Source organism: Portunus trituberculatus, chromosome 38, assembly GCF_017591435.1.
Source record: "Portunus trituberculatus isolate SZX2019 chromosome 38, ASM1759143v1, whole genome shotgun sequence".
Taxonomy (NCBI): domain Eukaryota; kingdom Metazoa; phylum Arthropoda; class Malacostraca; order Decapoda; family Portunidae; genus Portunus; species Portunus trituberculatus.
The window spans coordinates 5,453,482-5,470,567 of record NC_059292.1 but is presented as its reverse complement, the minus strand read 5'-3'; the positions used below and the strand labels follow the sequence as shown (position 1 = coordinate 5,470,567).

General features: G+C 41.1%; 1 protein-coding gene across 4 annotated transcripts in view; it reads right to left on the bottom strand.

The window, feature by feature from the left end:
• Window positions 1-17,086, bottom strand: part of LOC123514843 (potassium voltage-gated channel subfamily H member 8-like) — a 394,273-nt gene that overhangs the window by 52,068 nt on the left and 325,119 nt on the right. For all 4 annotated transcript variants that reach the window (XM_045273080.1, XM_045273082.1, XM_045273081.1 and 1 more), the window contains exons 4-5: window positions 11,475-11,612; window positions 2,312-2,445 (exon numbers count right to left, since the gene is read on the bottom strand). In XM_045273080.1, coding sequence (XP_045129015.1) covers window positions 2,312-2,445; window positions 11,475-11,612 — 272 coding nt within the window. The remainder of the gene's footprint in view (window positions 1-2,311; window positions 2,446-11,474; window positions 11,613-17,086) is intronic.

Genomic DNA, 17,086 nt, shown 5'->3' with positions numbered 1-17,086 from the left:
AAATAAAGTCTTTTGAAATAGTGAAGGTGAAGCGGAGAAGTGTTTGAGAATACGAGCCTGAAAGCCTTGTACAGTGTATATGATTCAGCTGGGAAGCCATCAAAACACGAAGCGGCCGCCGACATGCAGATGTGAAGAGCCGCCTTTATTATACAAGACAACACTGCAATGAAGCGATCGCCAAGGAGGAGTGAGGCGCCTGTCATCTCGGTTACAGCCACAACCAAAAGCAAAGGCACGAGCGAGAGTATCAAACATTCATTCCTAGGCAGAAGAGACAGTATTCTGAAATGTTTCTGAGACGCAATTCCACTTTATCATGGCTCTAATTGAAGGTACAAGAGTTTTAATCAGTGTTTTTAATGGTTTTAGGGACAGACTAACTAAATTTCTGTTATTAATGAAGATAAAACATCCTTCAGAATGCTGCTATTCATTAATGAAGACAAAACACTTCTAGTTGAATTACAAGGGTGTCTATGGGAGTTTTTAATGGTTTTAGGAAAGGAGTAACTCATTTATGTTATTAATGAAGATTAAACACTCTTCAGATTCCTGCTCTTCATCTGTATGGGTTTTGAAAATAGTCGTGGTGAGAGAACATAGCGTTTCAATGTGCAGGCAGACCGTGTGGGCTTCTAGGAATGAATTTTGTAGCTAAGCAGCCTTCCACAGTTATAGAAAATGTCATATGCGTTGTAGTGTATTGCAGCACGATGGTTTAGTGGTTAGTGTCCTTCACTTAAAACGTTATGTCATAGGGTTCAAATCTCCGGAGAGGATTAACACTTGGAATCAATATTTACCTCGCTATATGGAGACTGGAGACTGAGTGGGCATTTTTTCTTTATATTTTTGTCCCTTGATCAGTCCTCCTCTCTTACATATAAAAAAAATCTCCGAAGTCTTCTAAAAACATCAACCTCCTAGTCCAGTTAGTACCCTCTCAAACACTTCCAGCTGTACCACCACCAACACATCCCACACTTACCCACATTCCTCCCCCACCATCGAATCTCATGCCAGGACTCAATGTTTACTTCTCATATGCATCCATGTCGATTTATGAAGCCGTTATGGTGATGCGATCCAGAGGGCATGGTGGCGGCGAGGCGCTGGTGGGTGTGTGTGTGGGAGGGGAAGGGGCGGGTGGGTGGTAATGGAGGCGATAGGTGATGGCGTCCGTGGATCATTACGATAACACACGCCTTCTTCACTCAGCAGTACTTTATATGCATGGCCTCTTTATATGCATGGCCTCTCTCTCTCTCTCTCTCTCTCTCTTACATTTTTTTGTCCCTCCATATTCCTCAATTTCCTTCCTCTGGTTTTTATTTACTTTTTTCTTTTGCATTCTTTCCCTCTCCACTAATACCACCCAGTCTCCTTCCTCTCTTTCCTCCAAATCCACTCCCCCTCTCTCTCCCTCCCTCTCTCCGCCTTTCCATTTTCTTCCTTTTTCTTTCCCTTCATTCGTAATATTGTTCCTTTTCTCCTTTTCTCTCCTTTACAGTGTTTTTTTTTCATTTCCTTCCTCTTTTTTCTATCTTCTTTTCTCCTTCTCGTTCTATCATTTCCTCCTCCTCCTTCTCCTTCTCTTTTCCCTTCAATATGTTTTCTTCTCTCTCTCTCTCTCTCTCTCTCTCTCTCTCTCTCTCTCTCTCTCTCTCTCTCTCTCTCTCTCTCTCTTCACTATTGTTTATTTACATGCTATTTCTTATATCCACCCTTTTCTTCCAACCTTTTACTTCCATCTTTTACTTTCCCTCCAGTCATTCATACATACATATTCCAGTTCGGTTTTCCCTCAGCATACATTAGCCTTCCATCTCATATCTTCTTATTTTCCTTCTTTTTTTCTGTTCTCTAATCTTTTATCTTATATCTTTCCCTGCATCTATCTTTCTTTCTTTCTTTCTCCCTGCTTCTCTCTCTCTCTCCTTCTCCCTCTCGTCTTATTTTCTTTTTTTTCTCTCTCTCTCTCTTCACTAATCTTCTATCTTATATCGTCCCTACATCTCCCTTTCTCTTTCTTTCTCCCTCCTCTCTCTTTTTCCCCTCTCCTCATATTTTTCTTTTTTTTTCTCTCCCTTCACTAATCTTCTATCTTATATCTTCCTTGCATCGCTCTCTCTTTCTCCCTCTCCTCTTATTTTTCTTCTTTTTTTTCTCTCTCTCTTCACTAATCTTTCATCTTGTACCCTTCCCTGCATCTCTCTCTCCCTCCTCCTTTATCTCTCCCTCTCCCTCTCTCTCTCTCTCTCACTCAAGCAATCATCTCTCGCTCCTTCAGTGGACAGAGTCAACTCACGTTATTGAGCTTTAGTTTGTTCTTGCCCTTGTCCTGCGTGTAGTGTCCTGATAACTGGTACAGCACTGCGCGGCTCCGTCTTCTCCCGTACTTGGCCGCTGAAGGTGCCTCGGGGTCAAGGTTCTCGTTTTCATCTGCAAAACAAACGACAAAAAGTAAAGGGGAGGCTGAGTTAAGCGGTTACGTGGTGAAGGACTGGAGGTGGAGGTGGTTTGAGGGAGGCAGATGGTTGTGGATTGTGTAGACTGGTATCAGGGAGGAAAATAAAAGAAAATGATGGACTAAATAGCTAAAAGGGAAGAGAGAGAGAGAGAGAGAGAGAGAGAGAGAGAGAGAGAGAGAGAGAGAGAGAGAGAGAGAGAGAGAGAGAGAGAGAGAGAGAGAGAGAGAGAGAGAGAGAGAGAGTCTTGTTTGTTTTATGTACGTCGTTGTGTGTGTGTGTGTGTGTGTGTGTGTGTGTGTGTGTGTGTGTGTGTGTGTGTGTGTGTGTGTGTGTGTGTGTGTGTATGGAGATGACGTGTCTTGCTTCCGCCTGACAACAGATGGAGGTGATAGTGGTGGAGGAAGGAGGAAGAGGAATAGGAAGATGAGGAAAAGGAGGCAGAGGAAGAAGAAAAAGATAAAAAAAAAGAGAAGAAAAGAGGGAGAATGAGGAGGAGGAGGAGGAGGAGGAGGAGGAGGAGGAGGAAGAAGTGTTAAGACAGCCAAACTTTAAGCAATCTTCCTCTTTTTATCTCTTTTCTTTCCCCTTCAGTCTCCCTACACCATCCGCTTTCCCTTCCCTTCCCTTCCCTTCCCTTCGTTTCCCCTCCCTTCCCTTCTCTCCCTTGTCTTCCCATCTCTCCCTTGCCTTCACCAACACACACGTTCAGTTTAGGAGAGAGAGCTGAAGTGCGTCAGGTGAAGCAGGTAAGGGTGGCGTCGCTTCAGACTCCGGGTGTCGCTTCAAGCCAAACCCGCTAAGAGGCGCACGGGGAAAGGGAAGAAAGAACACAGAATACAGGTAGAGTGAGTAAGTTAATAGGTTGCTAACACACCTGCCGAGGACGTGAGCTTTGAAGGGAGTGAGGGAGTGAATTGTGTGTGTGTGTGTGGGGGGGGGTTGGTGGGTGTATAGAAAGCGTTAGATTCAAGAAGATTAACGTATATTACTACATCATTCCAAGTGCATTAGTTCATCTGACACTTGCACGTAAATCTGTCGCCCTGTCAGTCATACAAAGGGAAATAAAAGTCAAGGTCGTAGTCGAGGTAACCTTTCAGAGTATGTGATGTAATAATGTATTGTACTTCCCAGCCTAAGATTACTGAATATTGGATAAAGATAGGCACATTATACGTACAATATTGAGTAGACATATCCACGTTATACCTTTGACCTCACTAACCGCCTTGTTTTTTAATACTCACTGCACAAGACCTTCTACCTTCCCTCCTCCCTATTCTATTCACCTCCTAAATGCAAGAGTCAACCAGTATACTCTCAATCCTCCATTACTTTTACTGATAAACTCTGGAACTCCCTGCCTCCTGTGTTCCATCTGACTTAAAACTCTTTCGAGGAGAAGAACCCAAGACTCCAATTTTGGATAATCCTTTTGGCTTTATTCATTAGACACTGCTACCTCTGTGGTCTTTTTCCTCTACCTCTTTGTATCCTTGGGCCCGAGCTTCTCTTACATAAAATAATAATAAGCCTATAGCATTACGGAGGCTTTGAAGAGGAGGCAGCCGCTCTGAGAGATGCAGGGATAAAATAAGCTGAGAATACAAGGTCAGAGTAGTGTTGAAATAAACTATAACAATGAGCCCAGCACGGACAACAGGGAAAAGAAGGTCACCCAATTATTGTTAGTCCTGAATACCCTTGAAAAAAAGTAGATAGAAGCTAAGGTAATGACACACGATTCAGGGTATTATGGAGGTAAAGTGACGTGTGTGAGTCGAGCAGTAAGTGATGAAAACATGATCCAATTATTCTCAGTCCCGGATACCCTTGAAAATAAAGAAACGTAGACAAAAACAAAGGTAATGATACACGATTCAGAGTAATATGGAGGTAAAGTGACGTGTGTGAGCCGAGCAGTAACTGATGAGTATTGAAGGAACATGATCCAATTATTCTCAGTCGTGGATAAACTTTAAAAAAAAAAAAAAGTGTAGATAGAAACTAAGGTAATGATACAAATTCAGACTAATATAAAGCTAAAGTTACGTATGAGTCGAACAGTAAGTGACGAGTATTGAAAGAACATGACCCACTTACACTGTTCTCAAGTCCTCTGTATAAAAAAATGAGGATACAAACTAGTCCAATAATGCAAGACTGAGAGAGATATTAAACTGAAAAACCCAATAAACGAATGATACAATATATGAAACACAAGGAAAAAAGACAAGTATCCAATTGTTAGCTATACGATCAATGCTTCAATTTAGAATAAAAAATGCATATGGATACAAACTAGTCCAATAATGCAAGACTGGGAGTAATATTAAACTGAAAACCCCCATAAGCGACTAATAAAATAAATGAAACGCAAGGAAAAAGGACACGTATCCAATTACTAGCTCTATCCTCAATGCTTCTATCTTGAATAAAAAAGGATCATATAGACACACACAAAAATAATGAAAACTAATAAAATAATACAAGACCAAGAATGATACTGAACAGAAATCCTGCAAGTGACTCAGACAACAGCAAACAGGAAAAAGGAAGCCACACTGACACCATACATACAAAAAGAAAGAAAAAGAAAAGATGAAAATCAATCAAATAATAAAAGAACCAGGAATTATATTGAACAGATAATCTTGCAAGTGATTCAGACAACAGCAAACAGGCAAAAGGAAGCGACACCGACACTACACAATACCCAGAATACCTCACTCCTTGAACCTACAGCTGCGTCACGAGGGTCAGGCAAACACGCCAACCAACAGTCACTCCTGGAAACCTCTGCCAGTGAAAACCTCCCAAGAGAAACGCAATGAAAAGCCACGGCAATACCATACAATACCCAGAAACCCTCACTCATTGAAACTACAGCTGTGTCATGAGGGTCATGGAAACACGCCAAACAACAGTCACTCCTGGAAATCCCACCAGTGAAAACTTCCCAAGAGAAACACGATGAAGGAATCTGTACAGGGTCTTTTAGCTTAACGCAGACTCAGAGGCAGGAGGCAAAATATGTTTACTCGTCCTTGTGTCGTGTTTTCTCCAGGTAATAACAGAGCAAGGGTGATTTTTCTTGTATGGTCAATGTACGTAAAGATTTTGATACGGTAAGGATGAAGAATTTTTCGGTGTCAGGACTGTGTTTATTGAGTGGAAGTCTGTCTCTCTGTTTGTCTCTCTGTTTGTGTGTTGAAGTGATTGTCTGTGTTTTGGTCTATAATTGATTGCCTCTGTCTGTCTCTCTGTCTGTCTCTGTCCATCTGTCTGTCTGTCTGTCTGTCTGTCTGTCTGTCTGTCTGTCTGTCTGTCTGTCTGTCTGTCTCTCTCTCTCTCTCTCTCTCTCTCTCTCTCTCTCTCTCTCTCTCTCTCTCTCTCTCTCTCTCTCTCTCTCTCTCTCTCTCTCTCTCTCTCTCTCTCTCTCTCTCTATTCTCTCTCTCTCTCTCTCAGTGCATAACTAACCATTTTATTCCCTTTCCCTACCAGTAAACACACACACACACACACACACACACACACACACACACACACACACACACACACACACACACACAGAGAGGACTTGAGACGTGGATGGGAGCTTAGAGACCAGTGAGGCTGATTGGGTTAGGAGGAAGCCAACCACACGCTTCCTGGACAGACCCCGAGGCAGAAGGAAAAGGAGTTCAGTGATAGATAAAGCCATTATTCTGAAACACTTCCGCGCATCACCGTCACTATTTTCCAAGGCCACAGAGATGATTAGCCGGGTTTTCAAGAGTGTTTCTATAGTAAATTGTGTAGAAATCTTGCCACGCTGCCTCTATGACAGTAAAAACATCTTAAAAAACGCTTTTCTCTCTCACCATGACTGTTTTCTAAGACCACAGAGATGATTGCAGGGTTTTCAAGAGTGTTTCTACAGTTAAAAGTATAGAAATCTTGCTAATTTGCCTTTATAACAGTCAAAACACCTTAAAAACGCTCTTCTCTCTCACCAAGACTATTTTTCAAGAGCCACAGAGATGATTAGCGGGTTTTCAAGAGTTTTCTACAGTAGATAGTCTAGAAATCTTGTCACTCTGCCTCTAGAACCATAAAAACACCTTAAAAATACTGTGTAAAATTAAATAAAGCTTTTTGAAATAGTGGAGGTGAAGCACAGAAATGTTTGAGAATACGAGCTTAAAGTCCATATTCTGAAACACTTCCGCGCCTCACAACACCTTCACTATTTTCAAAAGGGCAGTAGTTGAAGTGACACGGGTTTTTAAGGATGTTTGTGTAATTCTAGTGACATGTTAACATTACCAACAGGACAAATACTCTTTAGAACTAGGCTAATCATCTCTGCAGTCTTTGAAAATGGTGGCGGAGAGAGAGAGAGAGAGAGAGAGAGAGAGAGAGAGAGAGAGAGAGAGAGAGAGAGAGAGAGAGAGAGAGAGAGAGAGAGAGAGAGAGAGAGAGAGAGAGAGAGAGAGAGAGAGAGAGAGAGAGAGAGAGAGAGGTATGCTGGTGGGTGTAAATGTTTGTCTTTGTGTGTTTAAGTGCACGTGAAGGAAAGGCGAGAGGAAAAAATGGAGAACTGTGATGCAACAGTGATGCGAATGATGGTGTAAGACTTTCCCTTCTCTCTCTCTCTCTCTCTCTCTCTCTCTCAATGCAGACTACAGGGAATTGTTGCAAAAAATAAGGTAGTGGATGACTTTTTGTTGAATTAGGTATGCGAGAGAGAGAGAGAGAGAGAGAGAGAGAGAGAGAGAGAGAGAGAGAGAGAGAGAGAGAGAGAGAGAGAGAGAGAGAGAGAGAGAGAGAGAGAGAGGTAGACACATAAAAAAGAGGCTGAGAGGAAAGTTGGAGATGTAGAAACTTTATGATGACAACGAAACTTGGTCTGTGTGTGTGTGTGTGTGTGTGTGTGTGTGTGTGTGTGTGTGTGGGTGTGTGGGTGGGTTAGGTACCGAGCTTGTATACATAGCAAGAAGAGGGGAAAGAAAAGACAGCCAGACCTTATCTCCTCTATTCTACCTCCACAAAACTTGAGAACACATCCACTTAAGTCTTTCTGTTTACTACCTTGTTAAGTGTCTTGTGAAGGGGGCACTGGACTGGTGAATACTGGGGCAAGGGAAGGAACGAAGGAAGGTAGGAAGGAAGGGAGGGATGACAAAGGAAGACGACAAGAGGAAAAGAAGAGATGGAAGGGATGCAAGGAGGAAGAAAGGAAAGAAAGAAGAAAGGAAGGAAGGAAGGAAGGAAGGAAGGAAGAGAGGGATGACAAAGGAAGACGAGAAGAGGAAACAAAAAAAAATGAAGGAAAGCAAGGAGAAAGAAAGGAAAGAAAGAAGGAAGAAGGAAGAGATGGAGGAAAAGAAGAGAACGAACGGAAGCAAGAAGAAAGAAAGGGAAGAAAGAAAGAAGGAAGGAAGAAAGAGAGGGAGGGCAAAGGAAGACGAGTAGATGAAAAAAAGGAAGAAAGGAAAGAAAGGAAGAAGAAAGGAAAGAAGGAAGGGAGAGAGAACAAAAATAAGACGAAAGAGAAAAAGGAAGGAGCTGGAGGGAAGAAAGGGGAAAAAAGAAGGAAAAAGAGAAGAGAGAGAAGGAAAGAAAAAGATAAGGAAACTAACTGAAGGAAAGAAGGAAAGAAATGGAAGATAGAGTACATGATAAAAGCCAAAGAAAATAAATGAAGGGAAAATGAAAGTAATGGAAAGAGAGTAAAGAAGAAAGGAAAATGGCAGCGAAAGGAAGAAAACAAGAAGACAGAAAAAGAACAAAAGAGAAAAAAAAATGTAAGATTCTAATGATGATAAACAGACTAGCAACGAAATAATCAGTGTATGAAAGAAATGATGGAAAAATGAAAGTAATGGAAGAGAGTAAAGATGAAAGGAAAATAACAACAGAAGGAGGAAAGGAAGAAGACAAAAAAGAACAAAAGAGAAAAAAAGGAAGATTCTAATGATGATAAACAGATTAGCAACGAAATAATCAATGTACGAAGTGAATGAAATCTGATGCTCCTGTTTTTTTTTTTTAAGTCAATCATTACGCTGAAAACGAAAAAAAAAGATGAAATGAAAAAAAAAAACAACAACTTAAAATTAACTCGATTACATTTAAGAGTGTGATGAATCTTCTGCCTTTCCTTCCCACCCTTACCAAGAGGTCCGAGTGTAGGTTGGGCTTCCTCACTCGGGCCAACGGTATCCTAGTGAGTGGGCTTTGAGACAGAAGGTACCACAAAAAATGTAGCCCATAAATTCCAGTGAAAAGTCCACATGGTATAAATAAAAAAAAAAAAAAAAGTTTCGTAACCTTGACCGGTCTCCACGTACCCAAAAAGGATTACAAATTAAGAAGAAAAAGGCGAGTTATTTACCTTTCTCTTCTCTTTGTCTAATTTTCTGTAGTCTTAGTCAATCTCTACGTACCAACCATCTTTACCCAGAGCTTCGTAACCTTGACCGGTCTCCACGTACGAAAAAGGACTACAAATTAAGAAGAAAAAGGCGAGTTATTTACCTTTCTCTTCTTTTGTCTAATTTTCTGTAGTCTTAGTCAGTCTCTACGTACCAACCATCTTTACCCAGAGCTTCGTAACCTTCACCGGTCTCCACGTACGAAAAAAAAGGACCAGAATATACGAATAGAAAGGATGATTATTTACATTTCTCTTTTCTTTTTGCTTCATTTTCTGCAAGCAATTTACTTTTCTCTTCTCATTTTGCCTCATATTTTTGGAAGGCGAATTATTTACGTCTCTATCCTCTTTTTGTCTCATTTTCTGTATTCTTAGTCTCATGTACCGTAAAGAATAAAGTAAGAACAGTGAGACAAATAATCGACCTTTCTCTTCTCATTTTGTCTCATTTATTTTGGAAGGCGAATTATCTACCTCTCTATCCTCTTTTTTGTCTCATTTTCTGTATTAGTCTCATGTACCGAAAAGAACAAAGTAAGAACAGTGAGACAAATAATTTCGACCTTTCTCTTTTCTCTTTGCCTAATATCCCGCAACTTTTAGTCAGTTTCTACGCATCAAATGAAGACAGCGAAGTAAGAGAGACAAGCAATCAATCCCTTTGTTCTAATTTTGCCTCATTTTCTTTTTACTCTTACACAGTCACCATGTATCCACAGACCCTTCCTAATGTCAATGAAATGGTCTACTCGTACACAAATCTCAAGGCAAAAAATGTGTCCCAGTATTGTGATGATACGATACACCGCACCAGTAATGAGCAAAGATTTCCCGCGACACACAAAGCACTGAAGCGTTCTGACATAACACGAAAGGCAGGCACTGTATCGATTCCTACTTCCATTACCCAGAATTGTGATTGGGGTTCGCGGGGATGAAAAAAAAAAAAAAAACAGAAAGAGTGGGAAATCAATCCGGTTTTACTCGGAATCGCTTTCAAATCAATGATAAACGCCGCGTAATTAAATCCAAAGGCCGGAGGGACGTGGTAATGCGAACTGGAACCGGCTGGGATGTTACGGATCCGATATTGTGATGGATGGAGTTTTTTTTCCTATCTGTTCTTTTCTTTTTCTTTTATTTTCCTCTCTCGGTCAAGTGTAAGTACCATTGTTGAAAGAGCTGAGTGAATGAGTGACTGTGCTTCCATCTGTCTATAGTTCTTTAGCTGTCTGTTGCGTCTTTGTTATAGTAGTAGTAGTAGTAGTAGTAGTAGTAGTAGTAGTAGTAGTAGTTGTAGTTGTTGTTGTTTTTGTTGTTGTTGTTGTTGTAGCAGTATTAGCAGTTGTTGTTGTTGTTTTTGTTGTAGTAGTAGTTGTAGTAGTTGTTGCAGTAGTAATAGTAGTAGTAGTAACAGTAGTTGCAGTAGTAGTAGTGTTGTAGTAGTAGTAATAGTAGTAGAAGTAGTAGTAGTAGTAGTAGTAGTAGTAGTAGTAGTAGTAGTAGTAGTAGTAGTAGTAGTAGTAGTAGTAGTAGTAGTAGTAGTAGTAGTAGTAGTAGGAGGAGGAGGAGGAGGAGGAGGAGGAGGAGGAGGAGGAGGAGGAGGAGGAGGAGGAGGAGGAGGAGGAGGAGGAGGAGGAGGAGGAGGAGAAGGACAGAACATAAGCAAGAATAATCCAACTTTCTAATAGTTTGGTGTTTGGCTCCTATTAATATCCTTGTGGCTTGAGGTCCTTTAAAGTCTCGACGGAGAATCTTGTCTTGTGTGATTAGCGGAGAACTGAGGGAAAGAGATGGAGAAAGGGAGGGACGGAGGAACGAATGGTGGAAGAGAGGAAGGAGAAAGGAGGAAGGAGGAACGAACGGTGGAAAAAAGAAAGGGAAGGAGGGACAGAGAGACTAATGGTGGAAGGGAGGAAGGGAGAGATGGAGAGACGAATGGTGGAAGGGAGGAAGGGAGGGAGGGAAGGGAGAAAGGGATGGATATACACGCTAAACCGTATCTTTGCATCTACCGCCTGGCCATACAAAACATCATACCGCGCTAAAATGAAGTCTTGAAATGCATATGTACAAAAAATCATCTACCTTTCCCTCTAGCAATATCAAGAAAAAGAACTCGTATAAGTTTCTGTATCTTTAACCCCTTCAGTACCATGACGCGTTTCTACATTCATTCTGCTTACTATTTGTTGATTTTATACAGTTTCAGAAACTTATGTGGGGATTAGAATAGTGAAAAGACTGCTGCCATTAATCTTCTGACCTCCATACACCCTTCCTAATGTCAATAAAATGGCATAATCGTACAGAAATCTCAGGGTAAAAATGTGTTGCAGTACTGAAGGTGTTAAAGCAATCTCACTGGATCATGAAGTCCGGATAGTCAAAGTTACTGATTTAAGATATTGAATCATCTAAAGAATAGTCGACCTCATTGAATAACTGATGCTACTTTTAGACCAAGGAAGGTAAGTAATGACGTAAAAAGACCCAAAGATACTAATATAAATGCTGAAATACCTGTAGAATTTAACGGCCTCAAACTTGAACTAAAGGATTAAGGAAGGAGGCTTACCGTTCTCGTATCCCGGGTAGAAGGACACCTCTTCCATCTTAGAGCTGGTGACGTCCTTGTGAGAGGCGAGGAACAGCACCACCTCCCGCTTCTCGTTCTTGATCGGCACGATGTCCAGCAGGCACCAAAACGCTGCGCCTGGAGTAGAGGGAGGAGTGAGTGGGTCAGTTACGAGATACGGAGAAAGACGAGAGGAAAATGGTGGTATTATGTTTCCAAGTTCGAATGAATGGTAGATGACTGGAGTAGAATGGGAAGGGGAGAGTGACTGGTTTAACCTCTTGAATACCATGACGCATTTCCATATTCATTCTGCTTACTTTTTGGTGATTCATACAGCTTCAGAATCTTATGTAGGGGATTAGAATACTAAAGACTGGCCATTAATTCTTGTGACCTAATGTCGATAAAACGGTCTAATCACACCCAAACTCATGGTAAAAATGCGTCCCAGTACTGAAAAGGTTAAGGGAGTTTCCATGCTTCAGTTAGTAGAGATAAGGAATGTGTAGCGTCAGCAAGGAAGACACCCATGACAGCCCAACCGTTCATTCCTGTGAGTTGTGGAAATAATCGTGATGAGAGAGCAATGTGTCAAAGTACAGGGCAAAGCTCAGAAAGTCCCCTTCGTCCTCTCGCTGTCCTTAGATGATCACGAGTAGAAATTTTCATCTTGTCAGCTCTTTCTAAGCTCCTCGTAAGCTCATTTTACCTGGTCCGTTACTCTCTACGTTAATTTAAGGCAGAATGTGTTAGCTTTTATCTTGTCCCTTAGAAAGATGGTTCCTCCGACCCTCCAAATTACTGTCCCGCATCTTTGATCTCGTGTCCTTCTGAAGCTCTTTCATCCGCCTTAAACACGAAGGAATCCCCGGCAGCAGTCATTTGGCAGCCTTCTCTCTCGTGGCTGGTTTGGCTGGAAGCGAGTAGTGAGTGCTGTGCTGGTGACGAAGCATTCTTCAATTCATCCTTCTCATTCTCTCTGGGTGGGATTCGCGTGTGTGCCTTCATACATCGAAAAAATTTGACAAAACCACGATTTTGAATAATATTTCTTGTCTAACCTTCAGGAACAGGCTCTTCACTATCTTTCCTTCTTTTTCCTTACTCTACACCAGTGTGACTCTGCATAAAAAAGTTGGGATACGAGTTAACGGGTTTAAGCTTCATAAAGTCTGATTTGAAGAAGGGAGAGGAGAAAACTGGTTCTCTGAGAGTTGGATAAAAGGAGCAGATTCAATAATGAGGTGGTTAGTGAGTCATTAAAGAGCCTTAAGAGAAGATTAGACAGATTTGTGGACAGAAATGATTGGTGGATATAGGTAGCCAAATTTCATACAGGAAATGCAGCGTAAAGGCTTTTTTAATGTAAGACAGACACTAGCCAAATACAAGAAAAAGAAATGAAGAAAAGGTCCACTCAGATGCCAGTCTTAAAAGAAAGATAAAAAAGGATAATCCAGAATTGGAGGGTAATTGTCTTGAAATCTCCATCTTGAGAGAGAAGCAGGAGGGAGTTCCACAGTTTAGGAGAAAAGGAACCGAAAAACTGAGAATGAGGCTGATAAACTCTTGAACTACACAGGTGGACAGGATAGCGATGACTTCTTGTAACTAGTTTTCTTGTTTTACGTTCTCTTTAATAAAGCATACAATTCTTAACCCTTTCACTACTATTTGACACATCTCTATACATTGCCAACCTTTCTGAGACATTTTTTTTTATCTTATCTTATTCTATAGACACTTGCAAACATCAAAACTCCTATAAATTACAAAATGTACTTTCGTTTGTCCTTTCCTTTCATGTGTGATTATGAATTTGCCTGCCTTATGTGTTCTCGGTAAGCCATCAGTCTCAGCATTCATCGATCTCTCTATCGTGCCGTCTGTCACTACCTACTTAGCTACGTAATAGTACTTCACGACTTTTCAATCCCTCCCCGTCTGGTACTCAACGCTCTCCTAATTCAAATCACTCCACTGTATTTCACGATCTCGCCTCTCTGTCTTGTTCGCTGCCTGACTGACTTAACCTCTTCAGTATTGAGACGTATTTTTACCATGATTTTGGGTATGATTGACATTAAGAAGGGTCTATGGAGGTCAGAAGATTAATGGCCACAGTCTTCATAATTTTAATCCCCACATAAGTTCCTGAAGATGTATAAAATCGCCAAATTGTAAGCAGAATGAATATGGAAACGCGTCATGATACTTAAGGGGTTAACTGACTGACCTGTACCATTTCTCCCTTATAAATCAGCGTCATCATAAGCTTCGCCATCAATATCACTGTCCATCTCTGACGCATACAAGTACTGACAGTTATCTTTTATTTATTTATTATTTTTTTATTTACACCACGTAGGCTTTTCACGGGAATTTATGGGCTAAAGGGGATACTTTTTGTGGTACCTCCTATCTCAAAACCCACCCGCTAGGAAACCATTGCCATGAGTGAGGAAGCCCAACCTACACTCGGGCCGTGGACAGGATTCGAATCCGTGCGCTTGGAGACCCCTGGGACCCCAAAGCACGCATGGTTCCACTGTACCACGGCACTTCTTTTACGCACAACTCAGGAAGAACCAAAGAAAAAAAAAGGACAAACTCATAACATTAACTCATATCAAAGCGAAAAAAGAAAAAAAACTCAGCTCTGTAACTCTTAATCTTTAACTCCTTCAGTACAAAAACTCATTTTTATCATGAATTTTTGATGTGATTAGACGATATCATTTACATTAAGAGAGGTCTATGGAGGTCAGAAGATTAATGGCCATAGTCTTCACTACTTTTAATCCCCACAGAAGTTTCTAAAGCTGTATAAAGTCACCAAATAGTAAGCAGAATAAATATGAAAACGCGTCAAGGTACTGAAAGGTTAAGGGAACTGGCAATGAAATGGGCCATTTTTTTAAATCTTTGTTTCCCTTGGCCGGCTTCCCCTCTTGTGTAAAAAAAAAAAGAAAAACACGCTCTATCCAACTGAAGATTCAACGATGGTTTTCCTTCTTCACCTTCTCTTTTTTCAAGCAATAGTGACGTGAAGCTTCGTCCTGTCCTTGGAAATGAAGCCTCGAAGCCCTGAAGCCTCACTCTCATTATGGACCAAAGGGGGAGTTAACAGCACCTTTCTTCTCTTCCTTCCTTCCTTCCTTCTCTTATTTTCCTTCGCTTCCTTCCTCTCTTTTTTTCTTTCTCTTCATATTTGTTTCTTGTTAAATGTTGATTAATTCATTTTCAGGACTAAAGATGGAGTTCACAGCACCTTCCTTATTTTCCTTCCTTCCTTCCTTCACTTTCTTCCTCATACTTTTTTCTTGGTAAATGCTGACAGGTTCATTTTCTGGACTAAAGAGGGAGTTCACAGCACCTTCCTTCCCTTTCGTCCTTCCTTCCTTCTCTTATCTTCCTTCGCTTCCTTCATCTCTTTTTTCTTTCTCCTCATAACTTTTTTTTCGGTAAATGTTGACCAGTTCATTTTTACTTATCTATAATTTTTTTTTGCTCCATCTTGTTAAGTATTTCGGTAACACTCCTACTGGCAAATTTGTCTTCAATATTTCACGGAGCAAATACTGAATGTTTGGTGAAGCCATTACTAGTATTTGGGAAAGGTACTGTTGGTCTTATTCAACTTGTTTTTCCCCCTTTTTGTTTTTTTTTCCTTATCTATAATCCTCGTAGTGAGTTTCCAGTTTTATTTTCTCTTTTTTCTTTCATTTTTTGTGTGTAATTCCTTTCAACGTCTCTCTCTTACTTTCTTTCTTTCTGTCTGTCTGTCTGTCTGTCTGTCTCTCTCTCTTTCTCTCTCTCTTGTACAATACAGTTCTCCCTTATCACCACCACCACCACCACCACCACCACCACCACCGCTACCACCATAAGTAATAAAGAAAGTTTGGGAACCACTGAGTGTATCATTACCTTCCCAATCAAAAATATTCCACCACCACCACCACCACCACCACCACCACCACCACCACCATCACCACCACCACCACCATCACCATCATCATCCCCTGAACACAAATCAAGAGGAAACACACACGCAAGAAACACTAAGTACTTTGTTTTACTTTCTCCTTTTATCCTTTCTTTGTACTCCGACTCCACTTCCTCCTTCCTTTTTACCGGAGAGAGAGAGAGAGAGAGAGAGAGAGAGAGAGAGAGAGAGAGAGAGCAATAAAGGGGACTGTCTGTATTGTGATCCTATCTAATTTTGAAGTATGTTCTTGGGATGAGTGTTTGTCTATGGGAGGTGATATGAACTTCTATTATGTGTGGCCTGTACTGAAGAGGAGGAGGAGGAGGAGGAGGAGGAGGAGGAGGAGGAGGAGGAGGAGGAGGAGGAGGAGGAAGAAGAAGAACAAGAAAAAAGAGGAAGAAGAGGAGGAAGTGAAGGGCGACGATGACGATGAAGATGGATAGGAGGAACGTAACATAAAATGAAAAAAAAAAGAAAGAACAAACAGCAGCATACTTTTTGTTCCTTTCAAGACATTTGTCCCTTTCTTTCGACTAGCTCTATTTGACATGTAAGGGGACTGGCAATTAAGTGGGTATCTTTTATTCTTTTTTTGCCCTTGGCCAGTTTCTCCTTTTACATAAAAAAAATCATACACTGACAAATTTTCTGCATTCCTACAGTTCTTCCTAACACAACTGAATTGAAGCAAAGACAAAGCGTTCACTCATCCCCGTCACTCACTCACCACCAGGTATTGCCAGGTAAACTTTTCTCACCTGGCATCCAACAAGACAAACAGTAACAATATCAAAGCTAGGAAGAAGCAAAGACAGTGTTCACTCATCCCAGTCATTTACTCATTACACATCACCACCAGGTATTCACAGGTAAACTCTCTCACATGACAACTAACAAGACAAACAGTAGTAATATCAATGCCTGCTATTCACTGAAACGGAAACCACGCAGTTTGTATTCAATTTAAGGTATTTTCATTGCTTCACTCCTTACACATCACCACCATGCAGGTATTCACAGGTAACCCTCTCTTACATGCCAACTAATAAGACAAAACAGTACCAATATCAACTCCCACCATTCACTGAGACGGGAACCACGCAGCTTGTATTCAATGGGACGTGTTTTCATTGTTTCACTCATTACACATCACCAGGTTAGGTTAGGTTGGGTAACTCTCCCACATGATAACTAACGAGACAAACAGTAGTAATATCAACGCCTGCCATTCACTGAGAAGGAAACCACGCAGCTTATATTCAAAGGGACGTGTTTTCATTGCTATTACTGTGTCGCGCGTGATCACCTTTCTCTTGCCGACCGACCCGTGTGTTAATTATTACAGCTTCCCACAAATAGATGTCGCCTTATTCAGAGCATTTATTTTCCCGCTGCGCCTCAAGGGAGAGTGATAATTGGATTTATAATATTATAGAAGTGTATTTGTGTATTTGTCTGTGTTTCTCTCTCTCTCTCTCTCTCTCTCTCTCTCTCTCTCTCTCTCTTCTTCCTGGTCTTCCTTCCCCTTCCTCCTTCTCTGACTCCTTCCTCCTCACCTTCTTTACCTTGGCCCGTTCACCTGTCCAAACGAAGACACTTAGAGGTATATTTCTTTGCT